Source organism: Oncorhynchus mykiss, chromosome 28, assembly GCF_013265735.2.
Source record: "Oncorhynchus mykiss isolate Arlee chromosome 28, USDA_OmykA_1.1, whole genome shotgun sequence".
Lineage (NCBI taxonomy): Eukaryota > Metazoa > Chordata > Actinopteri > Salmoniformes > Salmonidae > Oncorhynchus > Oncorhynchus mykiss.
This window is the reverse complement of record NC_048592.1, coordinates 19689898-19708931: the sequence shown is the minus strand read 5'-3', so window position 1 is coordinate 19708931 and position 19034 is coordinate 19689898. Positions and strand designations below refer to the sequence as shown.

Genomic DNA, 19034 nt, shown 5'->3' with positions numbered 1-19034 from the left:
AGCTGTTGTAGAGAGGACCTGAATTAGCTATATTCTGGTTACAAGCCCAGCTTTCCTCTGGAATCAAAGAAGGACCCTCCTTGAACTTAGTCTGTGTCACACCCTTTGTTGACGTATTTTTCCTCCATGCTGGGTTGAGGACATCCTCTGGGCTATGCTGCTTGTATCCCCTTTGTTTAAAATCTGAAAAGGTTAGGGGACCATTTCCGGACTTGCTCCGGACTTGGCTGATTACTGATTTAGGGCTGCCTGTGTTAGATTGGAAAGATAGCAATCGTCTCCCAGCAAACATCACAAGCAGATGGGAGTCTGTTTTCCAGCAGAGCCTTAACCAACGAGGGATGGCTTTCTCGTGGGATAGGCATTGTTTAGAGCAGGAAGGAAATATATGTTGAACATAACCTATAAGAGTCTTCTCTTGGTGATGCTTTTGTCCCATCATTGAATTCTTTCCTACATAAGATTTGCAATTATACTACAACAGGTATGTTCTTACGACACTGCAGCTTTGTGTAAATCTATGCCACTTGTTTCCTGTGACATCATCTCCCGTACAACCCGCGCACGCACATTCCGCCCTTCTAGCAGAATTCTAAAAGTCATTTCTGCTTAACCAAAATGGCCTTCATCAAAGGCATACCTTTAGGTCCACTTAAAATGTCAACTTCAATGTTTCACAGCATTCTTTGCCTGAAGTTGTGCTAAATACTACACAATAATGTGGACAGGGCATTAGTCATTAGTCAGGATAAAGTAAACACAGCTTTTGCATGTTCTGATTAAAGCATTTAAAGCATTGTAAGTATCTTTAGAATTTTGTCAAACTGCTCACCTACACAGCCTGCAATCTGTACGGAACAGAATGTCATTAAATGTTATCTACCTTACAACAACCTCTCTAGAGAGGTTCCAAAGTCGAATGCCTGATGTAGGGCAAGTGTTCAGTTTTTACTCAATCATAAGAAGGATATTTGCTATTGACCTATTGCATTCACATTTTGTCAACTCACAACCAATGAACGTGGCATATTGACCATTGCATATCATAATACTGTGGAGTGCTGTGGAGTGCTGCAGAGATTTTTGTGGAGTGCTGCAGAGATGGTTGTCCTTCTGGAAGGTTCTCCAATATCCACAGAGAAAAACTAGAGCTCTGCCAGAGTGACCATCGGGTTCTTGGTCACCTCCCTGATCAAGGCCCTTCACCCCCGATTGCTCAGTTTGTCTAGGCGGCCAGCTCTAGGATGAGTCTTGGTGGTTCCAAACTTCTTCCATTTAAGAATTATGGAGGCCACTGTGTTTTTGGGGATCTTCAAAGCTGCAGAAATGTTTTGGTACCCTTCCCCAGATCTTTGCCTCAACACAATCCTGTCTCGGAGCTCTACGGACAATTCCTTCAACCTCATGGCTTGGTTTTTGCTCTGACATGCACTGTCAACTGTGGGACCTTATATAGACAGGTGTGTGTCTTTCCAAATCATGTCCAATCAATTGAATTTACCACAGGTGGACTCCAATCAAGTTGTAGAAGCATCTTAAGAATAATCTATGGAAATAGGATGCACCTAAGATACATTTTTGAGTCTCATAGCAAAAGGTCTGAATACTTATGTAAATAAGGTATTTCTGTTTTTTTCTGTTTTTTCTTTCTAAAAATGTGTTTTCACTTTGTCATTATAGAGTATTGTGTGTAGATTGATGAATCCATTTTAGAATAAGGCTGTAAATAAACAAAATGTTGAAAAAGTCAATGGGTCTGAATACTTTCCGAAGGCACTGTAAGCAATATAACAATTGAGATGTACAAACCACGGCATAAGGCCGTAATTTAATAAACCGTCATTTAGATCAAAACTTTAATGAGCGAGCGGTCGATATAACTACTTGTTCAGCACTTTTCAAATGTACAGCGACAAAATTGATAACACATGCTATTCTTACTGTATTCTCCCTGTACACCAAGACAAAACCGTAGGATAAATTCTGAGGGGGAAAGGGACCAAATTCTTAGGTTAAGACAAATTGGCTGCTAACAGCTTGCTACACAACATACACTTAGTCTTTCTTTATTAGCTACTGATCCCCCTGGCATAATTAATTTAGCAGAATACAACACATATTTTTGGACTCACCGTTGTTGTGCTGTGCTCAGTTGAAAGTGGCGCGGCGGTCCTTCTTGTGTGCAAACTTTGTCATCAAAGTCTTAGATTATCTGGTGCTTTCAAGACAACTGGGAACTCGGAAAAAAACAAAGTCGAACCATGACGTCAGTGATCTTCAGATCGGAGCTCTAGAAAGAGAACAGAGTTCCCGACATGGAATTCCGTGACGGAATTTTCCCAGTCCAAGTTCTTCTTTTTTTTTTGTTCACAGTTGTCTTGAAAGCACTGAAGTCTAAGATTTCCCAGTTCAGAGTTTTCAGTTGTTTTGAATGCTGCGTGTGAATGTTTATCCTTTTAAGCTTGGAAAAGAGACCCTTTCAGACACGTTTTAAATCCTTAAACCCAGACTTGGACCACATACCCTCTCCACCAAATAGCAAGCAGGGGAAGCAATATAGTGATTGCTTGCAGTTAGCCATTGTTTCCTTCCAAACCCTTCATTGTTGAATTTGCGATTTCCGACTTGTTGTGTAATGTTTATGTCCAATGGACAATAAGCACCGATACATTTTACTCATAACTTCTCATCTGACAAGGATTGAAAATGATTTGCCAGTAGATTGTCAATGTGATTCATGATGATAATTGCTTGTTTAGCTTGCTAGCTAAGATTGTGAAAGTATGATGTTGACATGATCAGTCCAATCAAAGCTATGGTAGATATAATGTGATTTGAGGTAATATTATCTGTGGCCAATGACCTTGAGCCTTCCTGGATGGGCACTTCTAATGTAAATCTATGGCAGCACCCAAGAGTGCTTGAACTGCCTAGCTTGCCCTGTAGTTTCTGCGGTAACGTTTTGTCCCCATGAGTGACAGAACACTGAGCCAATCACGGCGCAACTAGAGAAGATTATCAACGCCTCTGCTATGTATTTTGGCTGGCTGCCCTTTTACCACAAAAAGCACTGAGCTAGGCTGAAACACCTGCATTTTGGAGCTACCTTACTCACGAAAGACGACATTTGTATGCGGCTTTATTAACTCAAGGATTTTATTTTTGTTTTACATTGTTTGCAAACCGATATGTGACACAAATGAATGCTGAAATAACTTGCAAAACAGGTGGGGCTCTGCCTACAGACAGTCTGACTCCAGACTAAATCAACACTGAGTGATATAATGAATAAAGTGGATTAGCACTGCTCTCTCATTGGGTCTGCCTGCTTTGAGATTCTAAGCCCTCCTATTCATGATGTTTAGGTGATAACACCTTTCATAAAATCAAACTCCATGGTAGCCTTATCATTCTTAAGCCATACATAGTCAAATGTTTTCTTTTTCTATCCACATTTCTGGATTCTGGATTTACAACATACGTAGTAAGGCACATGCCTGAGTTCAGAGTTGTGTGTTGTGCATCTTCAGGCTTCTTGCTGATGGAGGTAATTTAGGTAACATATATACATACCAATGCTGAAGTGGTCTGTACTGCATCTTTGAATACAGTATACAGGGACAGTTAATGTTGCTTTTGTATTCGTGTGCTCGCTGCATGAATAAACAAATGTGCTGAGTTTTGAACTCATGACCGGAGATGAGTGCAGCTTAGACTGTCACCCATTGAATTGTTCAGGACAAAACAACTTTCTGAAGGTTCATGGAACAAGACAGCTATGATTACTCATCATGTTAAATACTGTTGTACACATCATGCATGATCATCAAAATCAAATGAAAGTTAATTGGTTGGTTATACAGATTTGTAGGTGTTATAGCAAGTGCAGTGAAATGCTTATGCTACTAGCTCCAACAGTAGAATGGCTCACAAATACACAAATAATCAAAAATCGAAACAGGAAATCAAGAAATCACAGAATGAGTCCAATTAACAATCCAGGGGTAGATATATTAGTGAGCATGTGTCAGAATCCATGTAAGAATGGTTGATGTTGTTTTTTACTTCATAACAACATAATGTGTTTGGTGTGTTTGAATCCAGATATCTTAATAATTAATATCTGTTTTACCAATAGAGTCAGGAAACAACAACCCAAGACTGTCATCACCTGAGGATGTAAAGCGCCTCCACAGACATCAGAACCTAGAGAACCAGAACCACCACTCTGAGCCACACTCCCCTAGCACTGTCCCCAGGAGGTACACCATTGGAGGGCAAGGGCACCGCAGCACCAGGGACCCCCTGACCATGCAGCACGCTGACATAGAGAGGAAGAAAGAGGTGTTCCTGGAGCACCTGAAGCAGAGGTATCCTCACCATGCTGCTGTCATCATGGGCCATCAGGACCACCTCATGGGCCATCAGGACCGCCTCAGAGATGTAAGTGAATATGTTTAAAAATAATAATTTGTTGGTTCTGATTTCCCTGCATAGTGGCCTGGAGAATAGCCTAATGTAACTTATGGAAATAGACAGGTGAATAAACATTCTCAGTACTGACAGCATAAACAGCATAAAGAATGGACCATAGGATTAGCCTATTGTCCATCCTACCTGAAATAGCAGGCGCTCTGTCTGTATACATAACCGTTGCCGCGTCAGGGGGGGAGGTGCCGTGCGCGCGCTTATGCTAGAAGTGTGGACATGCACTCTCCCATGTGGTAAAAATAAACTTTGACTGTTCTGCAAGTTTGACGGGTAAGTCCAGACCCGCATGTGGGCTAGGTGGGGTTTGTTTCCATGGCCACTTCATGGAAGTGCAAGTTCAAGGAGAGCTCATTTTACAAACGAACGCCGTTTTGTTGGAGTCATTGCGAAATAAGCCTCCTATTTTGTTCGGGATTAAGTAGAAGGGCGCATCGCATGTAGCTCGCTCTCACCTTGACGCATTTCAAATCAGAGTCGACATTTTAAAGATGGATGTTAATCTTTTCCGAATGAGGCTTTGATATTTACGTTCAGGTAATTTATCAATGAAATTACATAAGACTACTTTACCTACTTTACTATTAGTTGTGCAATTATAGTAGGTATAGTGCATATGTTTTTACAGTAGGCTAGTGATAACTTGTTGGTGGTTTGCAGATTAACGTTAACTTGTTCGCTATAAGGATAGCAGATACCCGCAATGGCCTGCCCTACACATTTCCTAGTCAGTGTAGCCTATGCTACCAGTAACGTTAGATCTATTCTTTTGTATTTTGTGTTTTTCCCCCATTTCAATTTAGTCTAGCGCCTGTATTGTATAACTGCCTTAATTTTGCTGGACCCCAGGAAGAGTAGCAGCAGCTAATGGGGATCCATAATAACTACAAATACACCCCAAGCACATCACTGTATATTTGCATTAATTGTTTCAGCTGCTGATTGGCTGCCCGCCATTGTTTCGTTAAAAGCTGAGGGATGGGGCTGTACCCGCTCTTACATTAATAGACAGAGCTATGGATGCAAGGACTGACCATCCGTGATATACTAATTATAGTTTTAACCATGTTTTGAGTCTTGTTTGTCTATATTTGCTTTGTTTACAAACATTGGAGTAAAACAGGTACGACAGTTGAACTAAGCTCATAAGGCACATTTATAAATTATGTTCAAGAGTCAATGGGTACATATCATAAAGTCCAAAAATTGAGCAGTGTAACCATAGCCCTCCTCTTATGTGGTTATGTCAACATTGCTGTGGGAGTAAAATGCTCATCCATCCACCTGTTACCCAGTGTGATCATTCTAATGGTTTGCACTAAAAGGGAGGGGTTGAGGACAAAACATTTGTACAATTGAGTTCAAGGACCTGGCATCTCACCAAAGCAGATGGATCATGGTCTGGTCTCTCAGAAGCCCATGCTTCTGCCAGCGATTAGAGGAGATCAAAGTGGGCCATTTGAGCAAACTAATGCTTGGACCCAGCTTTCTTCCCTAGTGGGCTCACTGTGCTGCGCTCTCCCCTCACTTCACTATTAGTAACATCTTGAATAGTAACTGAGTGCTACCTTATGGTGGAAAGGTATGCAATTGTAGATGGGGTCCATACGTTTTGGGGGCACACTTGGAAGTGTTTTTGTTCTAATGAACTCTTGACAGGCTGAGTCCATCTTGGTCTGAGAGGCTTGTAGCTGAACAAAGTGGAACTTTTGTTTTCACCCCTCAGAAATGGCAAGGTCCTTCTAGAGGGGACCTTAATACAAGCTTTGATAGTCAGATCGGTGAGTCCCACTTTAGTGACACTGGCTTTAACATGTACTAGCTACAATGTGCTACATTTACTTTGTTGCATTATTGTACAAGCTGTAAGCACTATCACAATGTGAACCTGTCATTACACTGTAGTTACACTGTACCTGTCTGTAGTTATTATGTGTGGTACATGGTTTTACTCCCACTTTTTTATAAAAAAAAATGGAACCTTTATTTAACTAGGCAAGTCAGTCAAGAACAAATTCTGTAATGTAATGATTATTATGCCAGTAAAAGTGAAGTGGACAGGGCGCTCTGATCCATAGAGCTGCCTGAGGTGGTTATTCACCAGTGTGTCACCATAGCCCAGTCAGTGCCAAGCTTAAAATGTAAATGCAGTGAGTGACTCAGTGTGTGTGTGTGTGTTTGTATCAGGTTGCAGATGTCCCCAAAAGTCCCCCTACAGATGCAGGATGCATCAGGGACACATTCACATCACACGTGATTGATTGGGCACAAAATAGTAGCAAAATCATCTGGGTTTTTTTCTTCTAATTTTGAAGGGTTGTTGGTGGCTTTTGAACTCAAACATGTCCCTTCTTTTGAAGACATGAAACATACAGCACCAGTCCATTATATTTTGGTTTTTTTTGCGAGAATTACAAATTTGTAGTTGACTTAAAGACTTACTGTGTGTGTGTGCATGTTTCACAGTCATGCAGTGGAAGTAGACATTGCTTAAGGTTGAATACACCACATCTTTGACTACAGGATTTTAGTGAGTGTGTGCTGGTGACTGTTCCTCAATTTTTCATTTCTCCTTCTGCCTCTCCAGGTCAGGAGCCCCCCGCACTCTGTCAGCCCCCCGCCCGGTGTAGGGGAGCAACTGGAGCACCTCTCCGTGGTCTCTCTGGAGTCTAAGGAGACCATGTCAGAGGGAGAGGGTCCTGCTGCCTTCACCCGGGGCTGTCGGGCACGGGCCAGCCTGCCGGTGGTCCACTCTGCCAACCAGACCAGGGACAGATCACTAGGTAGGTACTATGGAGCTGTCAGGACTTTTCTTTCTTGCAAGCTCTGTGTCACACAGGCTCTCAGTGTGTGATGACATGCTTTCTCTATCACTCAATTTCTCACACAATCACTCTCCTTGAGCACTCACATGTTCCCTCTCCCTGTCTCTGTCCCCCCCCCTCTCTCTCTCTCTCTCTCTCTCTCTCTCTCTCTCTCTCACCTCTCCAGGTGTGCTGTACCTGCAGTACGCAGAGGAGACCAAGCAGATCCGGATGCCCAATGAAATCACCAGTGGAGACACCGTCAGGGCTCTGTTTGTGAGTGCCTTCCCCCATCAGCTCACCATAAAGATGCTGGAGTCTCCCAGTGTGGCCGTCTACATCAAGGATGACACAAGAAATATATACTACGAGCTAACTGATGTCAGGTGAGTTCATTTCAGCGTCCAAAGCGCTGCATGAATAATACTCCACCTCCTGCTCTTTCAGTTTAGGCAGGGAGGCATTAAACGTGGTATTGTTGAGGAAATTAGAGAGGAGGCCAATGTCTGAGCGTGTGCTGCTGATAACAGGGTGTCTGTCTTGACCACACCCTAATCTGCACAGACACTACAGTAGACTGATGAATATAGTACCGGAAGGGTTTCCAGTTATTCAGTGGAGTGGAGTTCACTGTTAGGCTGTTAGACGGTGACGACCTGTGTTTACTTCAACCAGTGTAACTTTGACGTGTCTTTCTTCTTTCCAGAAATATCACACCTGGCTGCTGTCTGAAGGTGTACCACAAAGACCCTGCACACGCCTTCAATCGCAGCAACGCAAGGTCCAACAATGCCGACGGCAGGGTTAGTGAAGCCTGACCTTGCACGGCAACACAGCCAAGCGCACAAACTCCCCTAAGTCGCCTAAATCTAGCTGTCTAGTGCAATATGTTTGACATCAAGGAAGCTTCCGCTCCTAAATCCCTAACCAGGGGACAGTGGTGGAAAAAGTACCCAATTGTCATACTTGAGTAAAAGTAAAGATACCTTAATAGAAAATGACTCAAGTAAAAGTGAAAGTCACCCAGTAAAATATTACTTGAGTAAAAGTCTAAAAGTATTGGAGGACAAGTACATTAGAGTGTCTAGTTTGAGAAACAGACGCCTCACAAGTCCTAAACTGGCAGCTTCATTAAGTAGTATCTGCAAAACACCAATCTCAACGTCAACAGTGAAGAGGCGACTCCGGGATGCTGTCCTTCTAGGCAGAGTTGCAAAGATAAAGCCATATCTCAGACTGGCCAATAAAAATAAAAGATTAAGATGGGCAAAAGAACACAGACACTGGACAGAGGAACTCTGCCTAGAAAGCCAGCATCCCGCAGTCGCCTCTTCACTGTTGACATTGAGACTGGTGTTTTGTGGGTACTATTTAAGGAAGCTGCCAGTTGAGGACTTGTGAGGCGTCTGTTCTCAAACTAGACACTCTAATGTACTTGTCCTCTTGCCTTCATTTCTCAGAACAAGAATAGACTGATGAGTTTCAGAAGAAAGGTCTTTGTTTCTGGCCATTTTGAGCCTGTAATCAAACACACAAATTCTGATGCTCCAGATACTCAACTAGTCTAAAGAAGTCCAGTTTTATTGCTTCTTTAATTAGCACAACAGTTTTCAGCTGTTCTAATATAATTTTAAAAGGGTTTTCTAATGATCAGTTAGGCTTTTAAAATGATAAACTTGGATTAGCAACGTGCCATTGGAACACAGGAGTGATGGTTGATGATAATGTGCCTCTGTACGCCTATATAGATATTCCATAAAAAATCTGCTGTTTCCAGCTATAATAGTCATTTAAAACATTAACAATGTCTACACTGTATTTATGATCAATTTGATGTTATTTTAATGGACAAAAAAATGTGTAAGTGACCCCAAACTTTTGAACGGTAGTGTACGTTTCAAAAGTAAAAGTCTAAATCATTTCAAATTCCTTATTTTAAGCAAATCAGATGGCACCATTTTATTTTTTATTATGGATAGGCAATGGCACACTCCAACACTCAGACATTATTTACAAATGAAGCGTGTGTTTAAACACATGCAGAGGCAGTAGGGATGACCAGGGATGTTCTCTTAATAAGGGCATTAATTGGACTATTTTCCTGTCCTTCTAAAGCATTCAAATTATAACAAGTACTTTTGGGTGTCAGGGAAAATGTATGGAGGAAAATGTACATTCATTTATATAGGAATGTATTGAAGTAGAAGTAAAAGTTGTCAGAAATATAACTAGTAAAGTACAGACACCCCAAAGAACTACTTACAGTAAGTAGTACTTCAAAGTAATTCTTCTTTGCACCTCTGCAGGGGCCCGTAGCTCAACATGCTGAGACTCACAGGGATAAAAGCAGCCTTGTTTATTCTCGACTGTAGCAGAAGCAGGATCAGAAGCAGGGTTTTTCTTCTGTGTTTGGGTATACCCTAATAAGCAGTTATGATGCCCCTCTGCATTGGTTTCCTGCTGATGTTGAGATTCCTAGTCAGAGGAACCAATATCCTGGAGCCTCTAGAATCCACTGGGCAGACGATCTTGATTAAATTTGATCCTTTTTAGGAAATGTCAGTCTTTTTACTATTAGCATTTTTTTCGTTTTTCTCTGAGGTAACACGATCAAGCTTTCTGTTTTCAGGAACTCCTCTCTCACATGACAGGAATCCCCTGTAGTACCAGTCAGTATACCATGATCCTGATAATATGATAAACTCACTCTTCTCGTAACAGTCTTTTATCCAATAATCACATTAGCCATGTTATAGGATCACTACATTGGACTGATTTGAAACCATGCTACATGTACTAATGTAATATCTACTACGTTGATCCTTTCGAGGCAAGCTCCCATTCTGGATTAGAAATGACAAGTATTTACAGTAGAATTGTCTGTACTTCTATTACAGCAACAAAATGTCAACATTAGGATATTATTGACCGCCACTGATTTAGTTAATGTCATATAGAAAGAAAACCAGAGGAAAGTAATACCATAGCCACATAAGATATGTCTCAACAAACTGTTGAAAGTCATATGATATTGTATCTTGTTTCTTTCTCCAGATAGTGGCTGTCTACAATATAGTGACATAGTCCATATGTACATATTACCTCAATTACCTCAACTAACCGGTGCCCCTGCACGTTGACTCTGTACCGGTACCCCCTGTATATAGCCTCGCTATTGTTACCTTACTGCTGCTCTTTAATTATTTGTTACTTTTATTTCTTAGGTTTTTTAGGTATTTTTCTTAAAACTGCATTGTTGGTTAAGGGCTTGTAAGTAAGCATTCCACTGTTGTATTCGGTGTATGTGACAAATACAATTTGATTTGATTCGATTTGAAGCTGTGTTTGGATATGTCTGACAAAGAGTACCGTGTGTTATTCATATCCTGCTGCATTACACAATGGCATATTTGCATCATATTTCTCAGCAGCTGTCAGGGACTGGGCACTGGATGGGGCCGTAGAGGCTTGAGAAGAGTCTTTCTTTTCCAACTATCAGCTTTATCACAGAGCCAGGGTGCCATGAGGGATTGGGAGGCATGTAATCCTACTGGGAAAGCGCTCAAATTCCTTCGGTGGGTGTTGTTTTCAGCACGTTGTTTTGTGGTCTGAGGAGAAGTAATGCCTAGGGATCCGATGTTCTGTTGCTCTGTTGTTTCCAGAGCGTCCTGTTAGATTGATGGATAGACGTACCGCGTCGAACCTCCACCAGAGGAAGAGCCTGCCTGACCATCCTCAGATTGATCCTCCGATCTACTTGATTTAACTCGCACCTTAAATCAGGCTCACCTCACTGTATGATCAGAGTATTTATGTGAGTTTAGTGGTAGCGCAGATCTTCCTCTCCTATGAGAGATCACCTCAGATATAGATAGACAGAGACCGTTAGGCCCCATGGATGAAAGATGATCTCACTTTTGCACTGGTCTGGAATGCATCGCAGCTTGAAAATGTGGCTTTGTTTAAGTTTATTACTGTACCCACTGGTGGTCAGCCCAGCATGTTGTTCCATAGATGGGGTATGTGTTTTGGGGTATTTCTGAGCAGATAACATTGATAATGCCTTGCTCTAAAAATATCGTTGTTGTTTTATCACAGGATGAGCAAAGGTTAATGGGGGGAAACAAGAAAATATTTCCATTGTAGCAGGCCTACAGGGTTTTTCAGCTGTCCCCGTAGGAGAACCATTAGAAGAACCCTTTTTTAGTTCCAGGTAGAACCCTCTACATGGAACCCAAAAGAGTTCTACCTGGAACCAAACAGGGTTCTCCTATGGGGACAACCGCGGAACCCTTTTGGAACCCTTTTTTTTTTATAAGAGTGTATGTTAATTGTCTATGTATGTGTGCTTTGTTGTGGAAATATTGTGGTATCAATGTTAAGCTCAAAAGGTCATGAAGATAATTCTGCTAGAATTATGCACAAAATACTATAACTATAGCAAACATAGCAGATGGCTTGTTGTGTATGAATGAGCTGCTCTCTTATTTGCATAAAAATACAATCGGTTTAATACTCTATTTCACTTTATTTGCGGTCGTTGTAAATGAGGTCACCTCTTTGACTCTAGGGTTAATACTGGAATATTCAAATTGCAGTTGTATCTGCTATGACACGCCGCCTTATGAAGGGGGAATAAACAATCCCTATGAAATAGCAGAGAGCCAAGTTAGCCCACACCTCTCTTGCATCATGCAACCATTGTAGAACTCTCTTATCACTGTTCAAATCTGCTGAACTGCTGAAGGTAAAGCATGTAGCACGAGGACTAAGAAGAGTGTGAGTACTATAAGAAGTATATTCTTGAGACTACAGTCAACTATCAGGCTACTGTACTTTTGCTTAGATTTGCTACAGTACGTGATCTGAAGTGTATGTACACTCTTTAAAAAAGGTGCTATATAGAACCTAAAAGGGTTTTTTCGGCTGTCCCCATATGAGAACCCTTTGAAGAACCATTTTTGGTTCCAGGTTTAATCCTTTCCACAGAGGGTTCTATATACATACAACCTAAAAGAGTTCTACCTGGAACCAAAAAGGTATCTACCGAAGAACCCTTTTGAAACCCTTTTTTCTAAGAGTGTACAAAAAAAAATGATTCCTCAATTATTAGCCTACATTTGCTTAGATTATCTGCAGTAAGTACTCCCGGGTGGCACAGTGGTCTAAGGCACTGCATCGCAGTGCTAGCTGTGCCACCAGAGATTCTGGGTTGTAGCCCAGACTCTGTTGCAGCCGGCCGCGGCTGGGAGGTCCATGGGGCGACGCACAATTGGCCTAGCGTCGTCTGGGTTAGGGAGGGTTTGGCCAGTAGGGATATCATTGTCTCATTGCGCACTAGTGACTCCTGTGGTGGGCCGGGCGCAGTGCACGCTGACCAGGTCGCTAGGTTGGTGTGGCTGGCTTCCGGGTTGGATGCACGCTGTGTTAAGAAGCAGTGCAGCTTGGTTGGGTTGTGTTTCGGAGGAAGTATGGCTCTCGACCTTCGTCTCTCCTGAGCCCGTACGGGAGTTGTACCGATGAGACAAGACAGTAACTACTAACAATTGGATACCATGAAATTGGAGGTAAAAAAATTAAAGATTAGCTGCAGAGGGCTCTACAGTGCAACCATTTAAAAATCACCCAGATGATAATTGTTACAATGATTACTTCACTGTACCGCAGCCCGTGAGTGCCATGGAGAATACACTGAGCGCAGATTCATGATTGCCATGCTTGCACCATTACTACAAAGATTACTGTGTGCTCTTACATTTTTCAACTTTGGCACACACTTGCTCCTTGTAAAAAAGGTCATCGTAAAGCCGTGCTGTATGTTTAAACATCAACATTAATTGACTGTTTCACGGAAACGAGTCCATTTTATTTGACAGTATGATGATGTAAACAATCTTTTTGGAATGTTGTTGTGAAAAGGTTCGGAAGTGAGTACAGACAAAGAGGCAGATCAGGGAGAATTATATGTCAATGCAACGGTCATGTTAGGAGTTCCTCATACTGCATATTGATCTTGTCCTGCACTCATAGTGAACACAACAAACACTCTGTGTCTGCTCTGTACATGGCGAGGCATGACAGTGTTGTTTAGCTATGGTACCATTCAACCTTTGTGGATGTGATTTTCCTCTCTGTTTCTCTCTCACTCTGTATATGGCCTTTGTCAGAACAGATACTCGTTCTGTCTGCGATTTGTCATTTTGAAGGTAATATTTTGACATGTATGACAGTCAGGGAGGGACAACAGAAGATGTTTTTTATAGATTAATTGTTGAGGACATAGACATACCGCTAACCTAATGATTGAGAATCTCTCTGCATAGCTCATCAAGTTTTGTATTAGCAGGCTTTTCTAGTCTCTTTCCATTGACTTTAAGATGATATGTTCTCTGAATTTCCTCCTGTCTACAGATACCAAGAGAGATACTGTATGGAAGTCATAGCCCTGTCCACACTTTACAATCCACCCGCATTCCTGTCCACGCCATTCAGGGGTCCATGTCTCCCCCCATGGCCCGCTCCATGCCCTCCTCCCCCTCCAGGATCCCCTATGGTCACCAGGCTGGGGGAGGGGTGCCAGGCAGTGCCACCCTCCCCAGGGCCAGCATGTCCAGCGGGCCACCCAGCAGGTCTGTCACCCCCTGCCCCAGCGCCATCCTGGAGAGAAGAGATGTCAAACCTGATGAGGACCTGAGCAGTAAGAGTATGGCGCTGGTGCGTGCCGACGGGTTGTATGTCAACGTCACTGACCCCTACGCTGTCCAGGAGGGCCGGCTGAGTATCGCCTCCTCACAGGGGGGCAGCCACACGGGGGACGTGGTCGACATGGGTGGTGGCCTCCTCTGGGCTTCGGGCAAGTCCACAGCCTCCTATTCAGAGAACCCAGAGCAGCAGCACTCCCTCTACAGGCAGAAGTGCCGGAGGTATGGTGAAAACCAGGGACTACCGCCGTTCGGCACCAAAACCCCACCACCTTCCCCTCACAGAGTGAATGAGGTCAAGATGATTGACAACCATGGCCCTGTGGCCCCGGAGAGAGGGTCTCCTATTCGCCGGTCCCTGCGGAGGGAGAGTAATGGTAATACTGTGGAGGTGGTGAACAGGACCAGGGGTGGTGTGTCCTCTGTGTCCTCTCCTGTGTTCCTGGAGTTCCCCCCAGGGCACCATGGCGACAAATTGTCCCAGGGTCACCTCACCCCCAATGACCCTCAGACCAGGTGAGACAAAAAACAGAGAGAAGGGCTGGGCAGTCTGAGGCAAACTACCACTTGAACTTGGGGTTTTATGAACATAGCACATAGCACAGTACTACATAACACAATATTGTTATACACTAGCACAGTATTATGAACTACATAGCACAGTATTATGAACTACATAGCACTGTATTGTGAACTACATAGCACAGTATTATGAACTACATAGCACAGTATTATGAACTACATAGCGCTGTATTGTGAACTACATAGCACAGTATTATGAACTACATAGCACAGTATTATGAACTACATAGCGCTGTATTGTGAACTACATAGCACAGTATTATGAACTACATAGCACAGTATTATGAACTACATAGCACAGTATTATGAACTACATAGCACAGTATTATGAACTACATAGCACAGTATTGTGAACTAACGACACAACACAGTATTATGAACTACATAGCACTGTATTGTGAACTAACTACACAACACAGTATTATGAACTACATAGCACTGTATTGTGAACTAACGACACAACACAGTATTATGAACTACATAGCACTGTATTGTGAACTAACTACACAACACAGTATTATGAACTACATAGCACTGTATTGTGAACTAACGACACAACACAGTATTATGAACTACATAGCACTGTATTGTGAACTAACGACACAACACAGTATTATGAACTACATAGCACTGTATTGTGAAGTAAATAGCGCTGTATTGTTAACAATGTATTGTTTGGGGGGGCAGTTAGCCAAGTGGTTAGAGCGTTGGACCAGTAACCGAAAGGTTGCTGGCTCTAATCCCAGAGCTGACATGGTAAAAATCTGTTGTTCTGCCCCTGAAAAAGGCAGTTAACCCACTGTCCCTAGGCCATCATTGTAAATACTAATTTGTTCTTAACTGATTTGCCTAGTTGAATAAAGGTTAAATAAAAAATAAGAACATTATAATAATTACATAGCACAGTATTGTGAACTACGTAGTTGCCTAGTTGAATAAAGGTTAAATAAATATTTAAAAAATAATAATAATTACATAGCACAGTATTGGGAACTACGTAGGTAGCACCGTATTGTTTTGGGCCAAACATGTATTGTTTTTTGGCAGTGAGCGAATGAAGGCCATGGAACAACAGATCGCCAGTCTTGCTGGCCTTGTTCAGCATGCACTTTTTATTGGGCCAGCTGAGAGAGATGGGAGGACTGCTTCTCCTTTCCATGCAAACAACAGTGCAGGTAACTGTTATTACACAACTATATTAGTGTTACAAAGTCAGTGTTGTATTCGTTTTTTTTTTTGTTCCATACATGGTTAATGAAAGTTATTTTGTACCTTCCCTATTTTAATCCCACATTACAGTTACTCATAGAGTTGTGTCTAACTGATCTGATATGTAGGAGTGTCACCAGTTCCTGCAGCCAGAAGCCCTGCCCTCCTGGCAGACGCCGCCAGTGCTCTAGTCTCTCAGGCCCATCCCCCTGACCCCGCCCTGCAGGTCACACTGACCACTGTCAGGAGGAACGTCACTGATCTGCGACAGCAGCTGCACCATCTCAGACAGCTACAGGTAGTCAAGCCACCTGCACATTACATTAATCCGTTATCTGCATAGATACAATGTACAGGAAACTCTGCCAAAATAAAGGGAACTCCAAAATAAAGTGCCTTGATGAAGTGACAGAACAGCTTCAATGCACCTTAGCATAGATTCTACAAGTATCTGGAACTCTATTGGAGGGATGTGACTCCATTATTCCACCATCATTTGGTGTTTTTTTGATGGTGGTTGAAAACGCTGTCTCAGGCGCCAGTCCAGAATCTCCTATAAGTGTTCAATTGGGTTGAGATCTGGTGACTGAGACGGCGATGGCATATGGTTAACATCGTTTTCATGTTCATCAAACCATTCAGTGACCACTCGTGCCCTGTGGATGAAGTCCTTGTCATTGTATGGGGGCATAGCCATGGTAGCCAAAATAATGGCCTGCCCAGCATTTTTATACATGACCCTGAGCACGATAGGATATTAATTGCTTAATTAACTCAGGAACCACACCTGTTTGGAAGAACCTGCTTTGAATAGACGTTCTATCCCTTGTTTATTCAAGTGTTTCCATTATTTTGTCAGTTACCTGTACATGTGCATATTTTTATGAGGTGTATTTTTGTATGTGATCAACAGATTTGGGTACTCAAGCCACACATCACGATCATCCAAATCTGCATATATACAGTACATCTTAATTAGGTTTTTATGTCGTCCTCCAAAAACAAGTTCAGCCATTACATTCATCACATTCGTCCATCAAATAGCTGTATATAAGTCATTAGATATACTGTTTGTAATACCACTGAGAGTCCTGAAACCAGTGGGTGTGATGATCCATCCACAGATGCAGAACCAAGACAGTGTGAGGGTGATGCTGAAGAGAGCGGAGCAGGAGCTGACTGGGGTTATGTCTGAGACCTTACAGAGACAGCAGCATGAGACAGAGCCTGCCCAGAGACAGAGGACCACAGTGGATGAGGAGAGACACAAGTACCTGGCCATGGAGGAGAGAGTACTAGCCCAGCTCAGGTAAGGGTTTGGAAGTATTGTAGAGCCCCACAAACTGATTGACAGGATAGACATTTAATGAGGGCATTGACTTTATTTTGCCTATCTTACTTTTGCATACTCTTTGGTGCTAGTCAAAAAATAGTAAATAATATGATCTTAGTTTCCAAGTTCGAGTTTCAAGTGTTATTAGTCGTATGTACAGGATACACATGGTATACACCGTCCAACCAAATGCTACCTTGCATACTTAAATATTATGATTTTAAAGCATTGGATCAGAATTCTAATTTGATGTGCTATGGTAGCCTTTCAACATTCACAATTGGAACAATAAACAGTAATCAGACGATAGTCATCTGCTCCAGATGCCATATTTGTTTTTTTTATGTGGCAAAACTGCAGCTGCTGAAACTAACATTGTGAACTAACTGCGTTATCTCATGTTGAAATGTGAAGTAATATAATTACGCAATTAGTTTCAGCTAAAGTGGGATTAATAAATCAACTGTGGTTATGCAATCGGTTTCCAGTGATATAACAAATGTTATGCAAAAATGAGTCATCCTCCTATAGCTCCTCCCACCAGCCTCCTCTGACCCGGAATGTGGTACATACAGTATCCCAGCTATGGAATGAGTCATTGGTGTTCTGCCAAAAATTTCTAATAATGTTGCACAATGTTTAAATATGCAAGTGAGGCTGTTTCCCTTGTGATCAGGGGGGACTGTGTTACAGACTGTGATAGGAGAGATAAATAATGGAGTTAATGTCAGCTCATTGGACTAAATTAATGTTAGAGATAGGCTCACGGGGGGCGTTAGAAAAAACCTGTTGAACAACTGTTATCATATACTGTATGTAGCTGTTATGTAATATTGAGAGCACTGTTTGGATGGGAAAACAGATATTGGGAAACAGCTATTTGTCACACTTTCTCACGCTTACCGTAGTTATTTTGGATAGTGAGTCCCGTTTAGGTCCAGACATGCATGTACTTGCTGTGTGACTTTGGATGAAGCATTGTTGCTTCAGAAGAATCCAACCGTTATGGTCATTTTACATTTGACCATTCATTTCAGCAGGAATTTAATTGACTAAAATAAGTTTACATTAGTCATGGTCATTGTTCTGCATCTGGTTGTTAAACACCTGTTTTGAGTATTTTGATTGCAGCAGCTGACACAGAGATTGTCAGACTGTAGTCAACAAACAGCTTCTGACTGAGCATGTCAAACAGGTTTCTACTCTGTCAGCAACACTGTATCTTTATGTTTGAACTTCCCTCCTGCCATAACATCAGGGCTAGCTTAAAACTGTATCGAAGGGTAATGGGAAGCTTAGGTTTTTAAACATGATCTTATCTATAACATTATACTGCAAAAGTTTGAAATCAATTGCATGTCATGAACTCAATGTTTTCTGCCATCTTGTCTATTGCTGGTTATTATATTAGGAGAAATCACCATGCAAAAACTACGGAGGCTATGAGAAGTGAAAAACTGAACAATTTATTTGTTGCGCAGTGAACACAATCACAGCATAGGGCCAGGCCAATCTCCAATGTCTTTCCTTGTCATTCCAAGCATGACAATTGTTTTTACTGTAATGTAATGGCCAGATGTGTAACCTAACCTATGTCTCTCAGGGAGCTGGAGGAGTACGTAGACTGTCTGAGAAGAGACTTGTCCTCTTGCCCAGGTCAGCTGTCAGTCACCCTCAGGGATGTGGAGGAGGGAGCTGTCAACCTCAGGAGGGTGGGAGAGGTCTTGGCTGGGCTTAAAGGTGAGCACTGTCTGGGGCTGCAGCTAGAGGTTAGCACATCACTGACCACAGGTAGAAGATGTTGTGCAAGCAATGTTGTGCAAGCAGAGTTACCAATAGCAGAAGTTATTCCACAGCCACAGTAGCAGCATTAATCAAATCCAATAGTTATTCACAGCCAGTTATGTCATGTTTTAA

The 19034-nt window shown here is 42.2% G+C and overlaps 1 protein-coding gene across 12 annotated transcripts in view; it reads left to right on the top strand.

The window, feature by feature from the left end:
- LOC110508698 (sickle tail protein homolog) overlaps positions 1 to 19034 on the top strand; it is a 52099-nt gene that overhangs the window by 15498 nt on the left and 17567 nt on the right. For 10 of the 12 annotated variants that reach the window (XM_036966363.1, XM_036966356.1, XM_036966362.1 and 7 more), the window contains exons 2-10: positions 4139 to 4443; positions 7076 to 7271; positions 7480 to 7678; positions 7999 to 8095; positions 13704 to 14509; positions 15623 to 15750; positions 15913 to 16082; positions 16909 to 17093; positions 18721 to 18857. In XM_036966363.1, coding sequence (XP_036822258.1) covers positions 4139 to 4443; positions 7076 to 7271; positions 7480 to 7678; positions 7999 to 8095; positions 13704 to 14509; positions 15623 to 15750; positions 15913 to 16082; positions 16909 to 17093; positions 18721 to 18857 — 2223 coding nt within the window. The other 2 variants (XM_036966358.1, XM_036966357.1) reach the window with 2 other exon arrangements.